The 23,692-nt window shown below is 42.4% G+C and overlaps 1 protein-coding gene and 1 long non-coding RNA gene across 10 annotated transcripts in view; one reads left to right on the top strand and one right to left on the bottom strand.

The window, feature by feature from the left end:
• Positions 1-21,319, top strand: part of SRD5A3 (steroid 5 alpha-reductase 3) — a 40,341-nt gene extending 19,022 nt beyond the window's left edge. For 3 of the 9 annotated variants that reach the window (XM_054484925.2, XM_054484926.2, XM_063664554.1), the window contains 2 exons: positions 2,058-2,192; positions 4,302-4,768. In XM_054484925.2, coding sequence (XP_054340900.1) covers positions 2,058-2,192; positions 4,302-4,561 — 395 coding nt within the window. In that variant the 3' untranslated portion in view covers positions 4,562-4,768. Of the gene's footprint in view, positions 1-2,057; positions 2,193-4,301; positions 4,769-16,832; positions 16,897-20,301 lie in introns of those variants that run through there. The other 6 variants (XM_054484927.2, XM_063664555.1, XM_054484928.2 and 3 more) reach the window with 4 other exon arrangements.
• Positions 1,073-12,214, bottom strand: LOC129034987 (uncharacterized). Its single transcript, XR_010126318.1, has 3 exons — positions 12,051-12,214; positions 9,311-9,472; positions 1,073-1,633 (listed from the first exon to the last, which is right to left on the bottom strand). It is a non-coding gene; the product is annotated as an uncharacterized LOC129034987 (long non-coding RNA).
• Positions 21,320-23,692: the final 2,373 nt, after the last annotated feature.

The following is a 23,692-nucleotide window of genomic DNA, read 5'->3' as shown; positions in this document are numbered from 1 at the left end:
GCTGGTTCTCCCCCTAAAGGAACTTTGCAGAGCGCTTGGTGGCTGCTAGCTTTCAGCGTGTTTGTGACTGTTGGCATTACCTGCCTCTCCCGGAGTTTCCTCTACTGGCTGCATCTCAGCTTCTGCCTTCCCTCCTGCGTAGACAGTCGAGGAGGAGGAGCCCACAAAAATAGCTTTCTAAGCACTCCTTTCGGAAGCTGTTTTCTGTTTCACCTCCTTGTCCTTCAAGGGTCATCTGGGATCATTTGGGACAATATGGGGAAAGTTGGTTTCAGTAATTCATTGAGAGAAAACACATTGGGGCATTTGCCAACCAAAGGGTGTGATAGAAATAACATGGGCTCCGGAGTCTGATGGGCCTGCGTCCAGCTCATTGAGCAACTCTGAGCCTCAGAGCCTTCATTAGTAATTACTGACACATACTGATTTCACAGGGTTCTTCTTAAAGTGAAAAGAAGACTATCTGTAAACTAGGATGTAAGCTCTATAAGGACTGGGATCTTGCCTGACTTATTCCCTGCTTTATCCTTTGTGCCTTCAGCAGGGCCAGGCTTAGGAGGCACTCCTTAAGTAACTAGTGAATAAACAAATAATTAAATACTGAGTAGAACTGAGGAAATGTGAGCCTTCCACCTGCCTCCCTTTTCCTGCATTATAATTCTGGCATTACCCTTAACAAATCCTTTTTCCTGTAGGTAAATTCTCTGCATTTAGCGTAAGGGACTTAGTGATTTGAACTTCCAGACACTGTAAGTTTTCATCCTGTTGACTTGCTCTTGAAGTCTGTCAGATTTAAAACTGTATTTTTAGTATTTTGCTTATTTCATTTTTGTAGAGACAGGTTCTCGCTATGTTGGCAGGCTGGTCTCAAACCCCTGGCCTCAAGTGATCCTCCTGCCTTGGCCCCCGCAAAGTGCTGAGATTACAGGTGTGAGCCACTGTACCTAGCCTGTTTTGAACTTATAAAAATATAACCTAGTAGTTAAATGGCTAAACTTGTAAACAGTAAAAGACTATAGTAGATTGATTATATAAAATAAGCTTTTAAAATAAACTGACACAGGTAGACCGGTGGATTTTCATCAGTCCTTAAGTATCATTAACGGATTCCTGCTTCGAGGTGGCCATGTGGAATTGCATGATCCTTGGTTCTCTTACTTGAATCAGCTTTTTAGGGTTCCCCCTTGGCTCCAGAGCCTCAGGCTCTTGCCCATTATCAGTGGATACATTTGTTTCTTCAGTCAAGCCTCCGACTAGGCTAACTGCTTCCTGCTGCTCAGAGGGAAGTCCCTGTTTGCTTTTCTGAAGCCAGTGGTTTGCTCCGCAGGTCCTCAGAAGGTCTGTTTTTCCCTTCCTCCTAGCAGCCAGAGAAGAAAGTGGAAGATGATGCTTTGAGTGTTTCCACTCCTGAAACTCAGTCTCTCGACTCTTCTTTCTCATCCAGACCTGGATGGCATCGAGTTGTTCGTCTTGCAGTTTACCGTCCCTCTCTTTTGAGGAAGCCCCCTGGTAGCCTTTCCACTGGTGATTTCCTTTATTGGCCAGAGCTAGTCAAGTCAGCATTCTGCTTTCAGGCTCTCCCTAGCCAGATGGTAGCTCAGAGAGAGATTTCCTTAGAAAGTGTTTTTCTTCACTGTAAAACATAAGAAAGAAGACTTAAAACTGGACTTAGCAAGGGAAACACAAAGGAGTCTTACCATGCGAAAGTAGATCACAGTAGGGGAGCTGAACTTTGTGCTTGAACCATTTAGAGAAGAAGCAAGACAATGTGTCTGTGTGGAATTCTCTGCCAGGGGAACTGAAGCTGCCCGTAGCTGAGGAACATATCTCCTTTGTCCAGAGAGACAGGGCTTTTCCCTCTGTAATTGGGAAATTACATCAGGAAATTACATCGGGATATTGAGGAACAGGTTCCCCTCTTTGTACTTGGGAAATTATATTAGGATATTGAGGAACGGAATAAGTGGATAATTGTGTTTCTGCTAACTAAATGATATGTTTAATTCCCTGAGCCTGTGAAATTGTTTAGTGTTGGCTAACAATTCTCATTCCTATAGCCTACGTAACAGGGAAAAATCTATTGATGCAAGCACGGTGGTTCCATATTCTTGGGATGATGATGTTCATCTGGTCATCTGCCCATCAGTATAAGTGCCATGTTATTCTCGGCAATCTCAGGAAAAATAAAGCAGGTGAGACCTCTTTTAGAGCCTCCGCATATGGATTTTAACCCTCAGAAGTTAGTTCTCCATGGTCCTGCATGCTTTTCCTTCCTGCCCTAGTTAGTTGACTGTATCAAATATTGATTTTTGGCAAGACACTTCTCTGGCCCTTGATCTTCCCATCTGTGAAAATGAGAGCCTTACACTGAAAGACCTCTCTAGACTCGAGTAGCCCTGACATTCTGTGATTCTACGTTTTGCGTCTGATCAGCATGTGAGAGCTAGTGTTACCATGGAGTTAGTACCAGCCACGGCATAGAAACTTCACCTTTAAGTTAGCTTGTGTTGACTTATCACAGGTATAGTTTCCATTAGGTTTTTGAAATATTAAAAATTGAATAGGCCAGGCGCAGTGGCTCACGCCTGTAATTCCACACTTTGGGAAGCCAAGGTAGGAGGATCACTAGAGGTCAGGAGCTCAAGACCAGCCTGACCAACATGGCGAAACCCCGTATCTTCTAAAAATACAAAACTTAGCTCGGTGTGGTGGTGTGGGTGCCTGTAGTCCCAGCTACTTGGGAGGCTGAGGCACTAGAATCACTTGAACCTGGGAGGTGGAGGTTGCAGTGAGCTGAGATCACGCCACTGCGCTCCAGCTTGGGTGACAGAGCTAGACTCTGTCTCAAAAAAAAAAAAATTGAATAGTTGTATTTATTTATTTATTTATTTTATTTTATTTTTGAGACGGAGTCTCGCTCTGTCACCCAGGCTGTAGTGCAATGGCACAATCTCAGCTCACTGCAACCTCCGCCTCCTGGGTTCAAGTGATTCTCCCACCTCAGTCTCTCAAGTAGCTGGGACTACAGGTGCACACTACCACGCCCAGCTAATTTTTGTATTTTTTAGTACAGACAAGGTTTCGCCATGTTAGCCAGGGTGGTCTCGAAATCCTGACCTCAGGTGATCCACCCACCTCGGCCTCCCAAAGTGCTGGGATTACAGGCGTGTGCCACTGCACCTGGCCTATTACTTATTTATTTTATTTATTTATTTTTGAGACAGAGTCTCACTCTGTCATCCAGGCTGGAGTGCAGTGGCACCATCTCAGCTCACTGCAACCTCCACCTCCTGGATTCAAGCAATTCTCATGCCTCAGCCTCCCAAGTAGTTGGGATTACAGGCGTGTGCTACCACATCTGACTAATTTTTATATTTTTAGTAGAGATGGGGTTTCACCATGTTGGCCAGGCTGGTTTTGAACTCCTGAACTCAGGTGATCCGCCCACCTCAGTCTCCCAAAGTGCTAGGATTACAAGCATGAGCTACTGCGCCCAGCCAAAAAATTGAATAGTTTTAATATTTATCAAGTACTTATTTTGTCCCAGGCCGTGTTCTGAGTGCTTTACATATAGCTTCAGAATGCCAACATGAGATGACTACGGTCCAGTCTTCATTTTACAGATGAGGAACTAAGGCACAAGAGGTTAAGCAACTTATCTAACGTTACACAGCTAGTAAGTGGGAGAGCCAGGATTTAAACTTGTGCAGTCTGACTCTGGAGTAGTCTGAGCTCTTAATTACTAGCTTGGGGGATTGCTGGAGTAACTGGCTTTTCTCTTGTGCTATTGACAGTTGACAATTTAACCTAAGCATATGACTTTTCAATATGTAATAGACTGACAGTAGAAGTGTGACAGGATGGTGGTTTACACACATGTATGATACTCTTTTCTAAGTAAGAGTTTCTGGGCTGGGCAGGTTGGCTCACACTGGTAATCCCAGCACTTTGGGAGGCTGAGGTGGGAGGATCACTTGAGCCCAGCAGTTTGAGACCAACCTGGGCAACAGAGGCAGACCCTATCTCTACAAAAAATTCAAAAAATGAGCCAGGCATGGTGATGCATACCTGTGGTACTAGCTACTGGGGAGTTTGAGATGGGAGGATTGCCTGGGCCTGGAAGGTTGAGACTACAATGAGCCATGACTGCACTACTGCACCCCAGCCTGGACAACAGAGCAAGACTTTGCCTCAAAAAAAAAAAAAAAAAAAGAAAAATCTGTAAATGATTTGGGAGTGAAGTGGTGAAACTTTCTTTTCAAACCTTTAAATGCTTATGAGATCTTCTTTTACCCTTTCAGGAGTGATCATTCACTGTAACCACAGGATCCCATTTGGAGACTGGTTTGAATATGTTTCTTCCCCTAACTACTTAGCAGAGCTGATGATCTATGTTTCCATGGCTGTTACCTTTGGGTTCCACAACTTAACTTGGTGGCTAGTGGTGACAAATGTCTTCTTTAATCAGGCCCTGTCTGCCTTTCTCAGCCACCAATTCTACAAAAGCAAATTTGTCTCTTACCCGAAGCATAGGAAAGCTTTCCTACCATTTTTGTTTTAAGTTAACCTCAGTCATGAAGAATGAGGTGATGGTTTCAATGCCTAAGGAAGTCTGGAGCCCAAAGTACAGTTTCGGCAAAGCTGTTTGAAACTCTCCATTCCATTTCTATACCCCACAAGTTTTCACTGAATGAGCATGGCAGTGCCACTCAAGAAAATGAATCTCCAAAGTATCTTCAAAGAATAAATACTAATGGTAGATCTGCGATTTCTGGGTCCACTTTCTGAGATGCTTTATAAAACCAACCAACTGATAAAAAGTAGATGAGACTTCTCCAAGCTGCTTCACAAGCAGACTAACCGAAAATATACAAACAGCTTCACACACACAAACACACACACACAAAGGAAGATCATCAATGGCTGCGGTAGCCTAGTAGGAATGGACTATATAATAATATAGCAGGTTCTCAATAACTGTTTGTTGCATTTCAGTAAAAGCAGAATAACCTTTCAAAATAATAACAGGCTGGGTACAATGGCTCACACCTGTAATCCCAGCACTTTGGAAGGCCAAGGTGGGCAGATCGCTTGGGCCCAAGAGTTCGAGAACAGCCTGGGCAATATGGTGAAACCCTATCTCCATGAAAAAATATAAAAATTAGCCAAGAGTGGTGGCACATGCCTGTAGTCCCAGATACTTGGGAGTGGGCTGAGATGGGAGCATCGCTTGAGCCCAGGAGGTCAAGGGTACAGTGGTAACACTAGGAGGTCACGCCACTGCACTCCAGCCTGGCCTGAGCAACAGAGCAAGACCCTGTCTCAAAATAATAATAATATATAATTTTACACCAAAAGTTTCAGGGGAAAATGAGTTTGTTGGAGTTAGTTTATACTTTCACATATTACCACAAAGATCTCCAGTTAAATAACTATCAATAGCCATTTCCATTCATCTCCCCCTCAAATCATAGCCTAACAGAACACTTTGAAAGCTCTTTTATTTAATATTTTTTTACATCCTTTGAAGGGAGTGCTTCAAAACCGAAAGCATCAGAAGATAAAATATTTTTATATTTATGCATAGCAAGCCTTCATGAACGGAAGTGACACACTCGATTGAATAATACTGTAGCCTCATTCATATGTAGTTATTCAAATTGGATTAATGTCTGTGTGAGTTTATTTGAACTAGCAGAATGTATCTGAAGATATTCAGGAATAAAGTTTACACTTAAAATAGCTTATGTTAAAGAAAATACCTGTGATTAATTCAGAAGGAAATAAATGCATGGTATAAAAGAAAACCAAAAACTTAAAAAATAATGCTATAGCCTGAGCAGCATATTAAAACTGCACACTTGTGCAGCATAAGATTCTCTGGCTTATTGGCTGAGGTGTTAAGTTTATTCCTTTTATGAAGATGTCCTATTATAGTCAGCTAAGCACTAAAGCTTTGCATTTATATGTACTTTGCTATGGGGGAAAGAACCTTATGATTAATAAGACACATATCAAATGCATAGTCAATCATTACCACCCCCATCCCTGGAGCTGTAACCCGAAACTGTTAAACTAAGATTCCTTTGTTTTTTGTTTTTTTGAGATGGAGTCTCACTCTGTCGCCCAGACTGGAGTGCAGTGGTGGGATCCTGGCTCACTGCAACCTCCACCTTCTGGGTTCCAGCGATTCTCCTGCCTCAGCCTCCCAAGTAGCTGGGATTACAGGCACATGCCACCATGACCAGGTAATTGTTGTATTTTTAGTAGAGATGGAGTTTCACCATGTTGGCCAGGCTGGTCTCGAACTCCTGACCTCAGGTGATCCACCTGCTTCAGCCTCCCAAAGTGCTGGGATTACAGGTGTAAGGCACTGCTCCTAGATGCATGTCAAGCACATTCAAAAGTTCTTACAACAATTCTGATGGAGCATTTTCTCTCCCATCAACCAAACACCACTTAAGATTAACCTGTGGATCAGTCTACTTAAATAAATGCCATATTTATTTTACTTATCATTTAGAATTTGCCATTCTCAGGAACAAAACTCTTTGTACATTGGAAATGGAAAACATATTGCAATTTGGTCTTAATTTCCATATGAATATCAAGTGTAATTTTTAATAAATTATTTGGAGAAAAATTTATTTTATTTTAGCATGCAGTTTTATGCCCAGGTTAGACTAGAGATTTGGCTGATGTTCTGGAATCTCATTGTACTCTTAAGTAAAATAATGAGCATCCCATGACACACCCTGTCAGGGGTTGTGAGAAAGCTGCAGTGTCCAGTTTCCCACCCCTGTTTCCTGCTGTCTCTCTCCCACTCATCCCTGTTTCTTACTCATCCCTTTTCCTTCTTTGCCCAAACGTCACATTTCTAGGCAAAGATAAAAGAGAAAATAGTGATGTCCTGAAAGGGGTTCAGAACAACATAGCATGGCCTTTGGTGAAAGCGTCACCGATGGGAAATAATTGAGAATTGTGCAGTGCTTGCAGTGTCAGAATCAGCACTGTTCTTTGTGTTGGTGAAAATATTCCATGTGCATAATGGGAGAGCATCAGGGACTTTGCAAATTCTTCACAAGGACCCAGAAATAGCTTCAAGGTAGAGATTCATGATTTTCCTGTTGGCTTAGTTAAATAGCCTTAATCTTTCATTTTCTACTACCATTAAGTCAGGGGAATTGACATTGAACTACCTCATTAGCAGCCTTCCCTGGATTAACTGCTGACTAAAAGTGTGCTGAAAATGGCCTTTGTTTTTGTGAAGCTCATCCTACACACTAACATTTACTTACTCTAACCATGGATTATTTTGTCTCTACAAAGCTATGCCTTGTATTCGATTTTTACTTCAAGTGATTATTGCTAGAATTCCTACAAAAAAAAAAAAAACCGTCGCAGATATTTGTGTATGTAGCTTAATAGATATTTGGTTTAAGGAGACTGCAACATTTGCATAAGGTGCCTGAAAACTCAAGAACCATTGATAAGTGAGATCACTCAAAATGAGCTGATATATTAAAGAAGACCTTAAAACAGTAAATGAGCAAGTCGAATTTCTTTACCCCTGTAACCTATCTAAGCAACTTCTGCCCACTCTTTCACATTACTTATCGGGGGGAAAAAAAACAACATACAACTGGTTTTTCATAAATATATTAGTCTAATCTAAGATTTTCCTGATAAATAGACAAGAAACAGTGGAGAGGCCAGTGATCCATTAATAATGCATATGATACCTCATCGTTTTTCTCAAATAGCAGTGATCTCTTAGAAAGCCAAGTATTGGTTTTGGGAGAAGTCAAACCTAATTATCCAAATGAAACTATATGTCAAGAGCTACTTTATGCATATAATTGAGAAAGTATAATATCGGGTCTCTTCCTTCAAAAAGACTGAATGCTTGAAGCAATTTGAGGATACCAGTCCACAAGGGGTTTTTCAACAAAAGGGCACATCTCTCTCAAGTTCAGCCCTCTGGCTTAAACCCCATGGTGCATATGCAGTCTTTATCAGAGCTCCCTGGCCTACACAGCACCTTTCTGGGAAGTAGAAAAGGCACGACCCAAGGAACAGCCCCATGGTGGCAGGGCATGAGCCTTTGTGGGCCAAAAAAGTCAGCTGGTGATGGGGCCACAGTCAGTGAGCAGAGCTCAGGATGGATCTCAGCCCAGTGTCCCTTGTGCAGTGTACAAACTGCACAACCTTCCACAGAGACCCTGCTCATCATGCTGCCTGCCTGTCTGCAGATTTTGTTCACTCTTGAAAAAAAAAAAAAAAACTTGATTGCATGGAATCATCACATTGAAAGAGACTAGGAGGAGGAAGAAGTAAGCACTCCATGGAAAACACCTGTCCTCCTACACACAGAAAGGGGAGTGTGGTGGTTGGCAGGTAAGTGATCCTCGCACAGTAGGATGTCTGTTCAGATGCTAGAATGCTGACCCTAAACAGAAATAGTGTTGTTTTCTTCCTTTCTGACTACTAACACCTGCCTTTCCAGCTCATTGTTTTAGTACTGCAACTCCAACAATCTCTCAACTCTACTGGGATCTCCAGTCTTTTGATCTCATCACATTTTCACTGTCATTCATTTCTCATGAGTCTTCTCTTACCTCCTTACCTGGATTAAATTCCTAGTAAATCATTATAATCAGTCCTTTATATATATCCCCAACTCTCTTGCCTCCTTACATTGCTTTTGCCTACTCACTTAGCAAAGTGAAAATCCTGGTTAAATTCAACCCTCCCTCCTTTGCGTGTGCACCTATGCAGTTGAACTGTGCCTGGAGAAATTCAATCCATTAACAGCGCACTTTAAATTCATGACCACTAACCTCAAATGGCTTTTTTTTTTTTCTTTTGGAGACAGTCTCCCTCTGTCACCCAGGCTGGAGTGCAGTGGTGTGATCTCAGCTCACTGCAGCCTCTGCCTCCAAGGTTCAAGTAGTTCTCCTGCCTCAGCCTCCCAAGTAGCTAGGATTACAGGCGAGCGTCACAACGCCTGGCTAATTTTTGTATTTTTAGGAGAGACGGGTTTCACCGTTTTGGCCAGACTGGTCTCAAACTCCTGACCTTAGGTGATCCGCCTGCCTCGGCCTCCCATAGTGCTGGGATTACAGGCATGAGCCACTTTGCCTGGCCTCAAGTGGCGTTTAATGCTGCAGTCATAATAAAATTCTCTAGTCCATTTGCCACTCTCCTATTTTACATCTTTTCTTTTCTCAGAAAAGTGAAGCTATTGGAAAGAACTTGCACCGGTTGGCACCACCACTTCCACCCACCTAAGCATCTGTGTGTGCATTACCTTCCCTCGTGTTGTTATTGTTGAAGTTGAAGGATCCTTTTTTTTTTTAGTAGAGTCAAGTTCTTGCTATGTTGCCCAGGCTGGTCTTGCACTCCTGGCCTCAAGCGATCTTCCCATCTCAGTCTCCCAAAGTGCTGGGATTACATGCACTGCACCTGGCCTCTTTAAAAAAAAAAAAAAAAAAAAGTTTCTCATATAAATTCTCATGTAAATATAAAATGAACATGTGCCAAAGATTTTACTTAACTCGCAAAGGAACCACTCAGATGTTGGAACCAGTTTAAAAAATAATCCTAGAAACAGATACATGTATAGGTATGAGGCAGTCAAAATGAATTTGCTTAATAGATGCACAACTGGCCTCTATAATGGGGGAGGGGAATCAACTGTGCCTCCACTGGGCAAAATTCACTTGTATGTCTATGGAAGAGAATTATTTGCATTTCTATCAGTTGTCTGCCATTTACAGAGTTGTAAAATACCAGAAAGACAATGAAAGACACAGATAATAACTTGAAGAGACTACTATATAAGACACCAGTAATATTTCTTGTTCATTTCAGCCATTTACATTTTTTTTCCTGAAACTGTAAAGAAACTTGGAATTTATACCCAAAACTCAGCCCTCTTGAGCACTAGATTGGATTCCGTTTCACTCACCTAAGGACATTGGCCATTCTTCCCTCTATTACATCAATTTTTTGCCCTCTTCTCAACATTCCCACTTTCTCATCAGAAGACAAATCTCTTTTTGAGGCAGGGTCCCCTTCTGTCACCCAGGCTGGAATGCAGTGGCATGATCACGACTCACTGCAGCCTTGACCTCTCTGGGTTCAGGTGATCCTCCTGCTTCACCTTCCTGAGTGGCTGGAATTACAGGTGCACACCATCATGCCCGGCTAATTTTTGTATTTTTTGTAGAGACGGGGTTTCACCATGTTGCCCAGGCTGGTCTTGAATTCCTGGGCTCAAGCAATTGGGCCGCCTTGGCCTCCCAAAGTGCTGGGATTACAGGCATGAGCCACTGCGCCTGACCCAAATGTGTTTTTGTTTGTTTGTTTGTTTGTTTTTGAGATGGAGTTTTGCTCTTGTTGCCCAGGCTGGAGTGCAATGGCATGATCCTGACTCATTGCAACCTCTGCCTCCTGGGTTCAAGCGATTCTCCTGCCTCAGCCTCCCGAGTAGCTGGGATTACAGGCATGCGCCACCATGCCCAGCTAATTTTGTGTTTTTAATAGAGATGAGGTTCTCCATGTTGGTCAGGCTGGTCTCGAACTCCCGACTTCAGGTGATCCGCCCACCTCGGCCTCTCAAAGTGCTGGGATTACAGGTGTGAGCCACCGCACCAGGCCCAAATATCTTCATATTTATTTTACTTATTTATTTTTTTGAGACAGAGTCTCATTATGTCACCCAGGCTGGAGTGCAGTGGTGTGATCTGGGCTCACTGCAACCTCCACTCCCAGGTTCAAGCAATTCTCCTGCCTCAGCCTCCTGACTAACTGAGATTACAGGCGTGTGCCACCACGCCCAGCTAATTTTCATATTTTTAGTAGAGACGGGGTTTCACCATGTTTGTACCATGTTGGTCTCAAACTCCTGACCTCAAGTAATCCACCTGCCTTGGCCTCCCAAAGTGCTGGGATTACAGGCATGAGCCACTGCACCTGGCCCCAAATATCTTTTTAAAACCTAACTCCATTTCCCTCACCAGACACCACCTGATTTCACTGGTTCCTTGGCAGCAAAGCTCCTGGAAAGATTAGTCTATTCTTACTAACATCGGTTCTTTCCCTCCCACCGCTAAATCTCCTACAGTCACTTTTTTTATTTTTATTTTATTTTTTTTAGCTCTCAGAACTTTACTAAACTGCTCTTGAAAAGGTCTCCAACGACCACGCTGCTAAACCCTACAGTTGTTTCTCAGTGTTCATCCCAGCATGGTAGCAGTTGGTTACCTCATTTGAGATGCGTTCTTTAATTGGTTCTGAGACACTACACTGTGGATTTTCCTCCTGCCTCCCTGGCTGTTCCTTCCCAGCTTCCTCTGCTGATCTCTTCTGTTTCCTGATGTCTGAATGTTGACTTGCCCCAGTTCTCAGTCCTGGGTCCCTTTCTTTATCAATACTTGGTGATCTCATCCAGTCTCATAACTTTAAATACTATTTATATGCTGACAACTCCTAAATTTATATATTCAGCCCAGACATCACCCTGACCTCTAGACTCATATATCTAGTTGCCTACTTAACAGCTCTACTTGACTTGAACAGCACTAGCTGTTCTCAAGTTTGACATGATTAAACGTGAATTTCTGATTTTCCTCTTCCCCACACCTGATCCACCTACATTTTTCCTGTTTTTTCACTTACTCAAACCAAAAGCCATGGAGTCTTCCTTGATTCTTCTTTTTCTTTCACAATCCAGAAATCAGTGGGTCTCCAGTTAGAGCATGTCCAGAATCTACCTCTGTTATCATCTTTCTACAAACTACCATCATGATTTTCGTTCATTTCTTGCCTAGATTATTGCAACTAAGTGAGCTCCCTGCTTTCCCCCTTATACCGTACAGAGAATTCTCAACACAAGCTAAAGTGATCTTTCACAAACATAAATGAGATCATGCCACTACTGTCCCAAACCCTGCAACACAGCTGCCAATTTCTCTCGGAGTAAGGCTAAAGTTCTTCTAACAACCCACTAGGCCCAATATGTTGTGGCTCCCAGTCACACACATTACCTCGTCTGCTATTCTCCTCAGTGGACTGTAGATGATCATATATATGATGCTCCTTACACACATCAGTCATGCCCTGCTTCAGTGTCTCTGCACTGGCTTTTCCTCTTCCTGGAATGCACTTCTCCAAGATATCCGCATGGCCTTCTCACTCAGCTTCTTCAAGTCTTTGTTCAAACATCACAGTATTAGTTATTTACTGCTGTGTAACAAAGTACTCCAAGTCTTAGGAGCTAAAAACAAACATCTATTATCTCATTGTTTCGGGGGTCAGAATTCCAGGTACAACTTAGCTGGGTGCCTCTGCCTCAAGGATTCTCTGCAGTCAAGATGTCCCCAGGGCTGTTGTCTCATCTTTAAGCTCTACTGAGGGAGGACCCACCTTCAAGCCCACTCACATAGTTGTTAGCAGGATTCAATTCCCCACGGGCTCTTGAACTAAAGGCCCTAGTTCCAGGCCAGGCACAGTGGCTCACACCTGTAATTTCAGCACTTTCGGAGACCAAGGAAGGTGGACTGCTTGAGCTCAGGAGTTCAAGACCAGCCTGGGCAACATGGCAAAACCTCAAGGAAGCCCAGGAAATTCAAACTATTGGGGACCATCAAAGAGGCTGCATACCACAGCTGCCTTCTCAATAAGGTGATCCCCTTATTTAAAATTGCAACCCAACCCCCTTGTACCTCTCCTTCTCTCTTCCTCTTTCTCTTTCTCTCTCTATCACACACACATTTCCATTTTCCTTTCCCTTTGCTCTGGTGAGCAATAATAAATACTTATTGTTTTGAGTCACCTGGTTTTGAGGTGGATTGTTCTGTAGAAATAAACCTCTACAATGTACTTTTTCACTTATGTGACTGACTGCCACTGCTACTGCTTGAGACCGTCATTACAAGACTGAAGGAAGGGACGGACGTAGAAATGTAAACTTAAGACAAAAGAAACTATTTTAAAGGAAGGGAATCAGGAAAGAAGAGAGCTCCCCGCTTCTAGTGAGCAAAGGCAGCCCCTGAGTTTCCACAGCCCTTCTTATTTATTGGGTAGAAAGAGCAGAGAGGAGGAGGTAACGATTGGTCAGCTGCTTAATTGGTCACAGGTGCATATTATTACTAACAGGCTTCAGATGTACCTAATCACAAGAAACACAGCACGTGGGGCGTGACTGCCCTCAGCTTTCCTTCTGGTGGCAGACGCAGTTTGTCAGTTTGCCAACATTCTGTGTTTATGAGAACAGTCTGCTGTTTACTCATATAGCCTCCAGTGGTATACTGAGTTGATCACGACCCTCAATCTTTCGGCCCCCAACACACTTCGGTACATTATTTTTTGCCTGTGTTTCCTCAATGTAATGTGAGCTACATGAGGGCAAAAATTTTTGGTTTTGTTTTTATGGTTTTGTTCACAGATATATCCCCAGCACTAGTAAAGTGCCTGATATATAGTAGACACTCAACATTTATTAAATGTATGACTCCGTTACCGTTATCTGCGTAAGTAACGAGGTCCCCTGGCTTACTTTACTCTGTTGCAGAATTGCAATATCTTTCTTTCAAAGATTGAATGCAGTTTATATTGACATGTGTGAAATGCATCCAATTGTGCATTTATATTACCAAGAATCTGGTAACAATTCTCACAAGGAGGAAGTAAAATGAAAGGCAAAATAGATGTTTAGGAATCCATAAACTGTTACAATCTTATCCACATCTTTTTGTCAGGTTTTTCGATTTTTGTTTTGTTTTTTTCTTTGAGACAGGGTCTCACTCTGTCACCCAGGCTGGAGTGCAATGGCATGATTACGGCTCACACCAGCCTCGACCTCCTGGGCTCAAGCTATCCTCCTACTTCAGCCTCCCAAGTAGCTAGGACTATAGGCACAGGCCACCACACCCGGCCTTTATCAGGTTTTATTAGAGAAATGCAGCATTTGTGGGAATTGGAATAAATATATTTACTCTTCAAAATATTAAGATTAAGACCTGTTGGTGAAGAGGACAGTGATTAGTCTTTAACTTAGAGACTTAGATCTTTAATATTTGTTCTTCCCATAAACTTAAAAAAAAATCAGCACCTTGAGATTTCTTGCTTCCTCACGTCTAGACCTATAATCCTGTGATCTGCTATTAACTAATAGCATGACTAGTGATTATGATTTTTTTTTTTTTTTTCCCAAGACAGAATTTCACTCTGTTGCCCAGACTGGAGTGCAGTGGTATGATCTCGGCTCAGTGCAACCTCTGTCTCCCGGGTTCAAGCGATTCTTCTGCGTCAGCCTCCTGAGTAACTGAGATTAACAGGCACTTGCCACCGTGCCCGGCTAATTTTTGTATCAGTAGAGACAGGGTTTCACTATGTTGGCCAGGCTGGCCTCGAACTCCTGACCTCAGGTGATCCGCCCGCCTCGGCCTCCCGAAGTGCTGGCATTACCGGCGTGAGTCACCACGCCCAGCCAGTCATGAATGTTTGACATGTAGATTGTGTAAAATCTTTGAGGTTAAAAAAAATTCATGCTACAGGAACCATGTAATCCAGTAAATGGGAAATAACTCATTCCTCTATAATGTTATCCCTCCTTTCTGTCCTTATGCAGTGAACGTAAATAATGTTCAGTGCAAAATGTAGCCCATAGTAATAGATGGAAAAGGATGGACTTTAGCTTATTAGTTTAATAAGTTACTTCTTATTACTTTAAGTACTTTAGCTTATTAGGTTAATAAGTTTCATCACCCTTTCCCACCTAATTGTCATGGCCAAATTGAACTTCCAATCCTTTCTTCTTCTCCATCTGAAATTGTCCATAGAGTTTCCTTCTATGATTTTGCTTTTAAGACATGGAAACAAAAGGGAAAAAATGAAATCCATCATGCGATTCTCTGTATGTGCAAGCAAAACCAGAAGGATTCTCCTTTACCAAACTCAGGAAGTTTATACAGGGCACATTTGTGGAAAGAACACAGAAAACACAATGCTTACTAATGATATTTCTCCTCCTGGATCAGACAAGAAGATCAGTTTTTTTATACCAGTTTTGATCAGTTTAATGCCTTATATAAAAGGACCACCTGTTTCCAACTCTTTACACGTTACCCTTCTGAAACAGACGAATAGCAATTTATGTGTTCAACCTAACGTACTTAACATCTGCTGTATGGAAGGCACAGAGGTCAGTCCCATGGGGAATACAGGGCTGCATAAGACAAGATTCTTGCTCTCAAAGAGCATTCATTTCAGTATGAAGATGATGTAGATTTATCAACAACCTATTGTTTTAAGTTAAGATCATGGAGGAAATCTGTCAGTGCCCATCATTTCCTCACCACCTTATCCTCTCTTCTACACAAAGCCCAAATCCTGACACCTAATAGACTATCTATAGGACCATATGCTGTGCAGTTGCACTCTCAGAAAGGGCCCATGCTTGGTTTAATCCTCTGCTGTTGCTGTCTTGGAATTCTTAGTGATTTTATCTTTGAATTTGTGTTTGGTAAGTGAAGCCAGTGAGACAATGAAGCATGCACATGAGCAGTGGAAACACCCCAGCTGGGAATGCATGCATGTGTGCATGATTCAGGGCAGTCCAGAGTGCAGCTGAGCCAGTACCTGGGCCCAGTTGCAGTGGTGATGGTGGCGGGCAGCAGGAGTAATAGTCAGGACAGCAATGGCTGTGGCTCCAAAGACAGGAAAGGGCTCTGCATATCGACATTACCAGGACCAGCAGTGGGAGACCAGCTCACATGTCCGTTCCCAGAGCTTGGGCCTGCATCATGTGCACAAATAGTAACTCTCCACACTGAGTACTGGGACAGGAACTCATTCTGCTAACTTCTCAGTAAATTAGTACAACATGTATACAATAAAAGTGTATACATGAATATTGTCATAGCATAGCAGGGGGTTATTAGAATTCTTAAAGGATTTAGAATGTCTAGTTTTGAAAACTACTACAACATGGCAAAGCAAATAACCTCAGGCTTAGAAACAGAAATTAAGTTTAAAGATTGTCACATTCTACAGAAAAGAATGCTATTTTCCTAGGAAGTACAAACCAATTGTTTAGCAGAAAGATAATTAAACATGTTTTTTCTTGTAATTGAAGAGTCAGTGACAGAATACATAAACAGGCCTTATGAATTATATGCAAATTATGAAGCCACTTTCAGTTTCTTGTAAAACCTCCACAAGTTTCAGGAAATATTTCCTTATGTCTGCAGAAACATTAAAATATCATTGTGTAAATTTATATTTAAAATTAAATTCAAACTTTTACATAAAACTGAGTTGTCTAAGGAGTTAAGTCCCTTTAGAAAAATCATTCCACAAGAACCAACAACTCTAGAAGTACTAAAATTTATATTTCAAAATAATTTATCAGAAATGTATCTCAGTGTCACAGTTTATGAAACACTCTTAACAGCTGCATCAGCAGAAAGATCCTTTACAAAATGAAAAATTATCAAAATTTATTTGCGATTTTATATTTCCCAAGACTGGCTGGTGTTGCTTTCAGTCTTATCTATTGGTAAAGAAATTGTATGACATAAATTTCATATCTGTTGAAAATGAAAGTGAAATGAAAAGAATACATTTTGATGAATTTGCAGAAAAGTGAGCCAGAAAAATATAATAGGACGTCACATTAATGAATGATTATTGTTTATTGTATTATATAAAATTATGACATCACAACTATTAGTTTTGCAATGTTTAAGTTCATGTAGTTACTCCAGTATCACTATTATCCCATTACATTAGTATCTTTAACTGTACTTTTTTCCTGTTTTTTACAGAGGAGGTCCCATATTTTCATTTTGCACTGGGCTCAGCGAATTATATAGCCAGCAATGACCACAAGTAAGAGTGTTACAGATTTTTGTTATAAGCCATCATAGTAGACAATGCATGCCTATGAATGCTTAAGGAGGGTAGAAAAAGAGCAAGAAATGCAAGAAAATGCGTGTTCTTAATGTGTGCCATACAAAATCTATCAGGTAATAGGCATTTAATCTATGTTAAGAGTAAAGCAATATAGCCAGGCGCAGTGGCTCACACCTGTAATCCCAGCACTTTGGGAGGCCAAGGCAGGAGGATCACGAGGTCAGGAGTTCAAGACCGGCCTGACTGATATGATGAAACCCTGTCTCTACTAAAAATACAAAAATTAGCTGGGCGTGGTGGCACATGCCTGTAGTCCCAGCTACTCGGGAAGCTGAGGCAGGAGAATCGCTTGAACCCGGGAGGCAGAGGTTGCAGTGAGCCAGGATTGCACCACTGCACTCTACCCTGGGCGACAGAGAGAGACTCCGTCTCAAAAAAAAAAAAAAAAAGAAAGAAAGAAGAAAAGAGTAAATAATACTGTGGGCTTTAGTGCAGAATTTGTCATAAGGAAAAATATGTTTGCATTTGATCCAGGACTGATGTCACAAAGCAATTGGGGACAATGCCTTCAATGGATGCCATTCTCATTAAAATTAGGAGTTTTGGCTGGACACAGTGGCTCATGGCTGTAATCCCAGCATGTGGGGAGGCCAAGGCAGGAGGATTGCTTGAACCCAGGAGTTCAAGACCAGCCTCGGCAATGTAGTGAGACCCTCATCTCTACAAAAAATAGAAAAAAATTAGCTGGGTATGGTGGTACATACCTATAGTCCCAGCTACTTGGGAGGCTGAGGTAGGAGGATAGCTTGAGCCCGGGAGGTCGAGGCTGATGTGAGCTGTAATCATGCTGCTGCACTCCAGCCTGGGCAACAAGAGGGGACTCTGTTTCAAAAATAATAATAATAATTTAAAAATTATGTGTTTTACTGTCCAAAGCAGAAGTTTGACAGTGATAAACATCCATTCAAATGGGAGTCAAATTCAGGTATCTTATAAATAGCAAGCCTATTAGATTGTCCTTCTATGAGCATTCTTAGTTTTCAAATATGGAGAACTATTTTTCCAAAGATCAGAGAAATGGCCACCACAATATGGGCCCACCTCATCTATTTTTGGTTTCTTCAAAAATGATGACTCCAATGAACTTTGCAGTAAAAACAAAATGACAATAAAGATGACTTACTTGTGAAAAGTAAACAGCAGGGAAAAGCACTGAAGCCAGATAAACCAAATCTGCTTCCCATAAAGTGAAAAAAGATCCACTGAATTTTAATTGTTTTTATTTTTATATGATGATTGTTGCATAAAACTAATTTGTTGCTGAATTAAGAAACATAAGACATATTTACCCTAAATAATTTTAGTTCTATCTCCTGGCTTTTAGTGAAATGATCGATTTCTAGGTGATATAATTTGTGTGCTGGCTGGGCACAGTGGCTCACACCCGTAATCCTAACACTTTGGGAGGTGAAGGCAGGAAGATCACTTGAACCCAGGAGTTCAATACCAGCCTGGGCAATAGGGTGAGACTGTGTCTCTACAAGGAATGTAAAAATTAGCTGGGCATGGTGGTGCACGTGTGTAGTCCCAGCTACTCGGGAGGCTGAGGCAGGAGGATCACTTGACCCTGGGAGTGAGCTGTGATCACGCCACTGCCCTCCAGCCTACATGACAGAGTTAGACCCTGTCTCAAAAAAAAAAAAAAAAAAAAAGTATGTCAATGCTTTTTTTTTCCTCCTTTTTATTTTTATTTTTTCCTCACTCTGTCACGTAGGCTGGAGGGCAGTGGTGCAATTATACCTCACTGCAGCCTCTATCTCCTGGGCTTAGGTGATCTTCCTGCCTCAGCCTCCCGAGTAGCAGAGACTACAGGCACATGCCACCATACTCAGCTATTTTTTTTTTTTAATTTTTTGTGGAGATGGAATTTCACCATGTTGCCCAGGCTGGTCTCAAATTCCTGAGCTCAAGCAATCTGCCCACCTCAGCCTCCCAAAGTGCCGGGATTGCAGGCATGAGCCACTGTGCCTGGCCCAATCCTTTTAATGGGCCAATTTTAGCCACATTTCTAGTACTTATATTATTCAAATAGACTCAGAAAAGCTGTATGCCTGTAAAGAATTACAGTGTAAGACATCATAAACAATGTTTTAAAAATTAGAAAAACCAATTGCAATACACGTAAGAAAGAAAAAATAAATATTCACAATATATAAACTGCTCTTACAAATCAGTGACAACACAACTTTAGAGCATGACAACTTTGAAAGAGGAACACCAGATAAGAACTGTCTGGGGCGAGCATAGAAGAGTCTCATTCCTCTGTCTGAGTGGTACTGGGTGAGTGGAATGGTTGGTGATTATAGGCTGACAAAGCCCTAGGCTTTTTCTTAGCCCCAGCTCCCTGCCTTCTCCCCTCACTGCCCCCTCCTGTGACTCCAAATCACTACCTAGCAACTGAGGTTTGGGTTTTACAGTGAAAATAATTTTATGAGTCAGAAAGGAGTGAGAAAAGTGTGTTATCAGATAGCATTCCACAGTGGTAAAAGCAAAACAAACAAAAAACAGGACTATTTCTCTACATACTGTCTGGGACTTTGGGACCTTCACTGCAGACCTCTTGTGGCGGTGTATGTGTGATTCCAGTCGTATGGTGGGTATGTGGTTAGGGTATTATTACATCGTAGGTCTATAAAGGGCCAAGCCCCTTGCTCTGACATGCAAAGAAAGGATTGCAAACTGGCAGGCTGCAGGTCATACTCTGCTCATAGCTACTGTTTTGTATGCACAGTTTTTAAAATTGTGAATTAGTGTAATGGTTAATTATATGTGTCAACTTGGTTAGGCTGTGGGGCTCAGTTTTTCGTTACAACACTAATAACAATGTGGCTGTGAAGATATTTTGCAGATATAGTTAATATCTACAACCAGTTGACTTTAAGTAAAGGAGTCTACTTTCAATAATGTGGGTAGGCCTCATCTAATTAGTTAAAAGCCTTAAGAGCAAAATCCGAGATTTCCTGGAGAAGGACTTCTGCCCCAGGACTGTAACGTAAAAATCTGGCTTGAGTTTCCAGCCTGCTGGTGTTTTCTAAGATTTCAGACTTGTTGTATGCCTCCTACTGGTTCTGTTTCTCTGGAGAACCCTGACTGATATAGTTACTATGACACAGACTATTAATTGCTGACCCCAAGAGCCTTTCTCCCTTTTTTCCCCTATAGTAAGTGCCTCTGAAATAGAGACTACATTTCCCAGCTTCCCTTGCAATTAGCTGTCACCATGCAGCTAAGTTCTAGCCAATAAGGTGTAAGCAGATGTGTTTTGTGGCAGCTCCCTTGAAACATACCTGATGCATACCCTGTGTGTCCTTGTTTTTCCAGCCAGTCCTCCATCCTTCTGCTGGGAACTTGGATGCTAGAGCTCTTGCAGCCACACTGGGCCATGAAGATAAAGGTCACCCCCTAGGAATGATAGAGCAGAAAGCTGGAAGGAACCTGGATCCCTGATCTCTGTGGAGCCACTGAACTGCCTCTAATGAAGGAAAACATTTCTCTCTCATTTACGCTGCATGTTCTTTTCGATTTTATGTTATGTTTAGTGGAGTATAATCCTAATTTGATATAATTGCCAACTTTTAAAAATTAGGAAATTTCACACAAATATTCAGCTCTCTGGCTTTTCTCTTGAAAATTTGGTGCATCTGACAAAACATGAGGTCATGCTTCCCATTGCAGCAACTGACCTGAGCAGGATAATGGATGCCTGCTTCAGACAGGGCTGGAGACCTCACCAATTTTTTTTCCTTCATTTAAATTGGGGAGCGGGGCAAGATGGAAAAATTGTGGATGCCAACTTTATAACTTTGTCTTTCTCCCTGCATCATTTTTAGCAAGAACATTTCGACATTGGTGTAGTCCACAAGGGAAGATACTGAGAGAGGAGAAAGGAAGAAACCTTTCAGGCATCAGTTAGGGTGCGTCCTTGGTTAAATTCTTTCAAACAAAAGAATAGCCTGAAAAATCAAGCTGCAGGCACAGATAAGGGGATCTGCACAGGTGGCCTTGCCTAAGACATTCCCACAGCCGCACAGATATGAAAGTCTACACAGATGACTTGCCCAGATATTTCTGCAGTGGAAAATTCCATCCCCTGACACATGCACAGTAAGGGGAACAAAGCAATATGGAATAAAACTTAAGCTAAGGGCCCACATGCACACTAGAAGGATGAGGTGGAGCTACCAGAAATTCATGCCTTATGCAAATGAGATGCCCAGCCCTCACCCGTTCTTATAAAAGCCTTTGCAGTCACCTGTAAAAACAGCAACCCTCCTCCGGGTCCCCTCTCCACTGTGGAGAGCTTTCTTCTTTTGCTTATTAAACTTTCGCTGCAACTTCACCCTTTGCATCCACGCTCCTTAATTTTCTTGGTCATGAGACGAAGAACTCCAGGTGATACCTCACAATAAGAGACTGCTACATTATGGTGCACTGGTGAAAATGTAACATTTCTGATGGTGGTGGAAGCAGAGGCCATCCTTTGCTGTTTCACGCCCAATTCTGTAGGCCTGCCTCAGAGAGAAGGGGAGCACAGGTCTCAGCATCCATAGACTTTTCATGGCGGTGAAGCTCTAGTATCAACGCTTGGGAAGAGGGAATCAGACGGTCTTCTACTCCATGGCTGCAACTTTTTCTCATTTTAAAGATCCTCCTCTAGTCTAATGGATTTATATTTCTCTGGCTGACGTAATTTTGACCCTACTTCTTGGTAATACCCGAGCCTTAATTTGATGAAAGAGTATCACCCCCACCTAATTTCCAACCACCTCTCTGCCCTGAGTAGCTTCATCAAAATTCACACCTTGACTTGACAATGGAGAGAGGATTTCACCTAACCTGGGGGAGGATGGAGGGGATGGAGGGTATAGCCTCAGTTGCTGTCAGACCTAAACCAGACTTGGCAATAACTGGGGGAGGTGGAGTGCCCTGGGTTGAAGGATTCTTGGTGAGTTAAAGACCCATTATTGTCTTTGGCTGTAAATGAACTCAAGGTCACTAGGAAGTGAGTGGAAAGTCAGATGAATTCTGTCTCTCGGAGGCAGGCCAAGGGCAAAGAAGGCACAGAAGCCACTTCAAAACTTTCAGGCCTTTTGGGAGGAAGGGGTGGGTATGGAATGAGGCTGACTTTCAAAGATGAAGCTGTGACAGATCAGAAATCTGTATTTTTGAGCCAGACTATGTCTGTGTCTAGATTTGCCTTTGTCTTTTTGTTGTCAGAATTTCATTAAACTAATTATTCATTCATGTATGAGTGTCTTCTACAGCCAGGAACTCTTTAGACAAGATTCTGGCCCTGATGACACTTACATTTTAGTTGCCAATACAGATAATAAATATAAGAAGTAAACAAAGGCCGGGCATGCTGGCTCACACCTGTAATCCCAGCACTTTAGGAGGCTGAGGAGGGCAGACCGTTTGAGGTCAGGAGTTCAAGACCAGCCTGGCCAGTATGGTGAAATCCTGTCTTTACTAAAAATACAAAAAAAAAAAAAAAAAAAAGAGCTGGCATGATGACACATGCCTGTAATCCCAGCTACTCGGGAGGCAGAGGCATGAGAATTGCTTGAACTCAGCAGACGGAGGTTGCAGTAAGCTGAGATCGCACCATTGCACTCCAGCCTGGGTGACAGAGCATGACCCTGTCTCAAAAAAAAAAAACAGGCTGGGCGCAGTGGCTAACGCCTGTAATCCCAGCACTTTGGGAGGCCAAGGCGGGTGGATCACTTGAGGCCAGGAGTTCAAGACCAGCCTGGCCAACATGGTGAAACCCCGTCTCTACTAAAAATACAAAAGTTAGCTGGGCACAGTGGTGCGTGCCTGTAATCCCAGCTACTCAGGAGGCTGAGGGAGGAGACGTGCTCAACTGGGACTTGGGAGATGGAGGTTGCAGTGAGTGGAGATCACGACACTGCACTCCAGCCTGGGCTACAGAGTGAGACTCTGTCTTGAAAAACAAAACAAAACAAAAAAAGAAGTAAACAATTAGATAATCAGGATGGCCAGGTGTGGTGGCTCACATCTTTATCCCAGCACTTTGGGAGGCCAAGATGGGCAGATCACTTGAGGTCAAAAGTTTGAGACCAGCCTGGCCAACATGGCGAAACCCTCCCTACTAAAAATACAAAAATTAGCCAGGTGTGGTGGCATATGCCTGTAGTCCCAGTTACTCAGGAGGCTGAGGCAGGAGAATTGCTTGAACCCAGGAGGAAGAGGTTGCATTGAGCCGAGATCGTACCACTGCACTCCAGCCTGGGCAACAGAGCTAGATTCTGTCTCAAAAAAAAAAAAAGATAATTTCAGATAGTGATAAGTGCTATGAAAAAACTTACAAAAATCCCCAAACTTAAAAAGAACCAACAATGAGACAGAGTGACAAGGGTGAATGGAAGAGTCTATTTTAGATGGGTGGTCTGGGAAGGCTGCTCTTGAGGAAGTGAACTTTAACCTAAATGACCAGAGTAAGACCTAAAAAAAAAAGAGTGTTCTCAGAAGAGAAAACCAGAAGTATGAAGAGTCTGAGGTGGAAATAAGCTCTTGGTTGGGCATGGCACATGAGGTGGAGAAAGCCAAGAGACAAGGTCACACAGGGAGGCAGGAGTAGCTCACATTAAACTTTCTTTTCTTTTTTTTTTGTTTTGAGACAGAGTTTCACTCTTGACACCCAGGCTGGAGTGCAATGGCGTAATCTTGGCTCACTGCAACCTCTACCTCC

This window comes from Pongo pygmaeus, chromosome 3 (assembly GCF_028885625.2).
Source record: "Pongo pygmaeus isolate AG05252 chromosome 3, NHGRI_mPonPyg2-v2.0_pri, whole genome shotgun sequence".
Lineage (NCBI taxonomy): Eukaryota > Metazoa > Chordata > Mammalia > Primates > Hominidae > Pongo > Pongo pygmaeus.
This window is presented reverse-complemented; position numbering and strand designations above follow the sequence as displayed.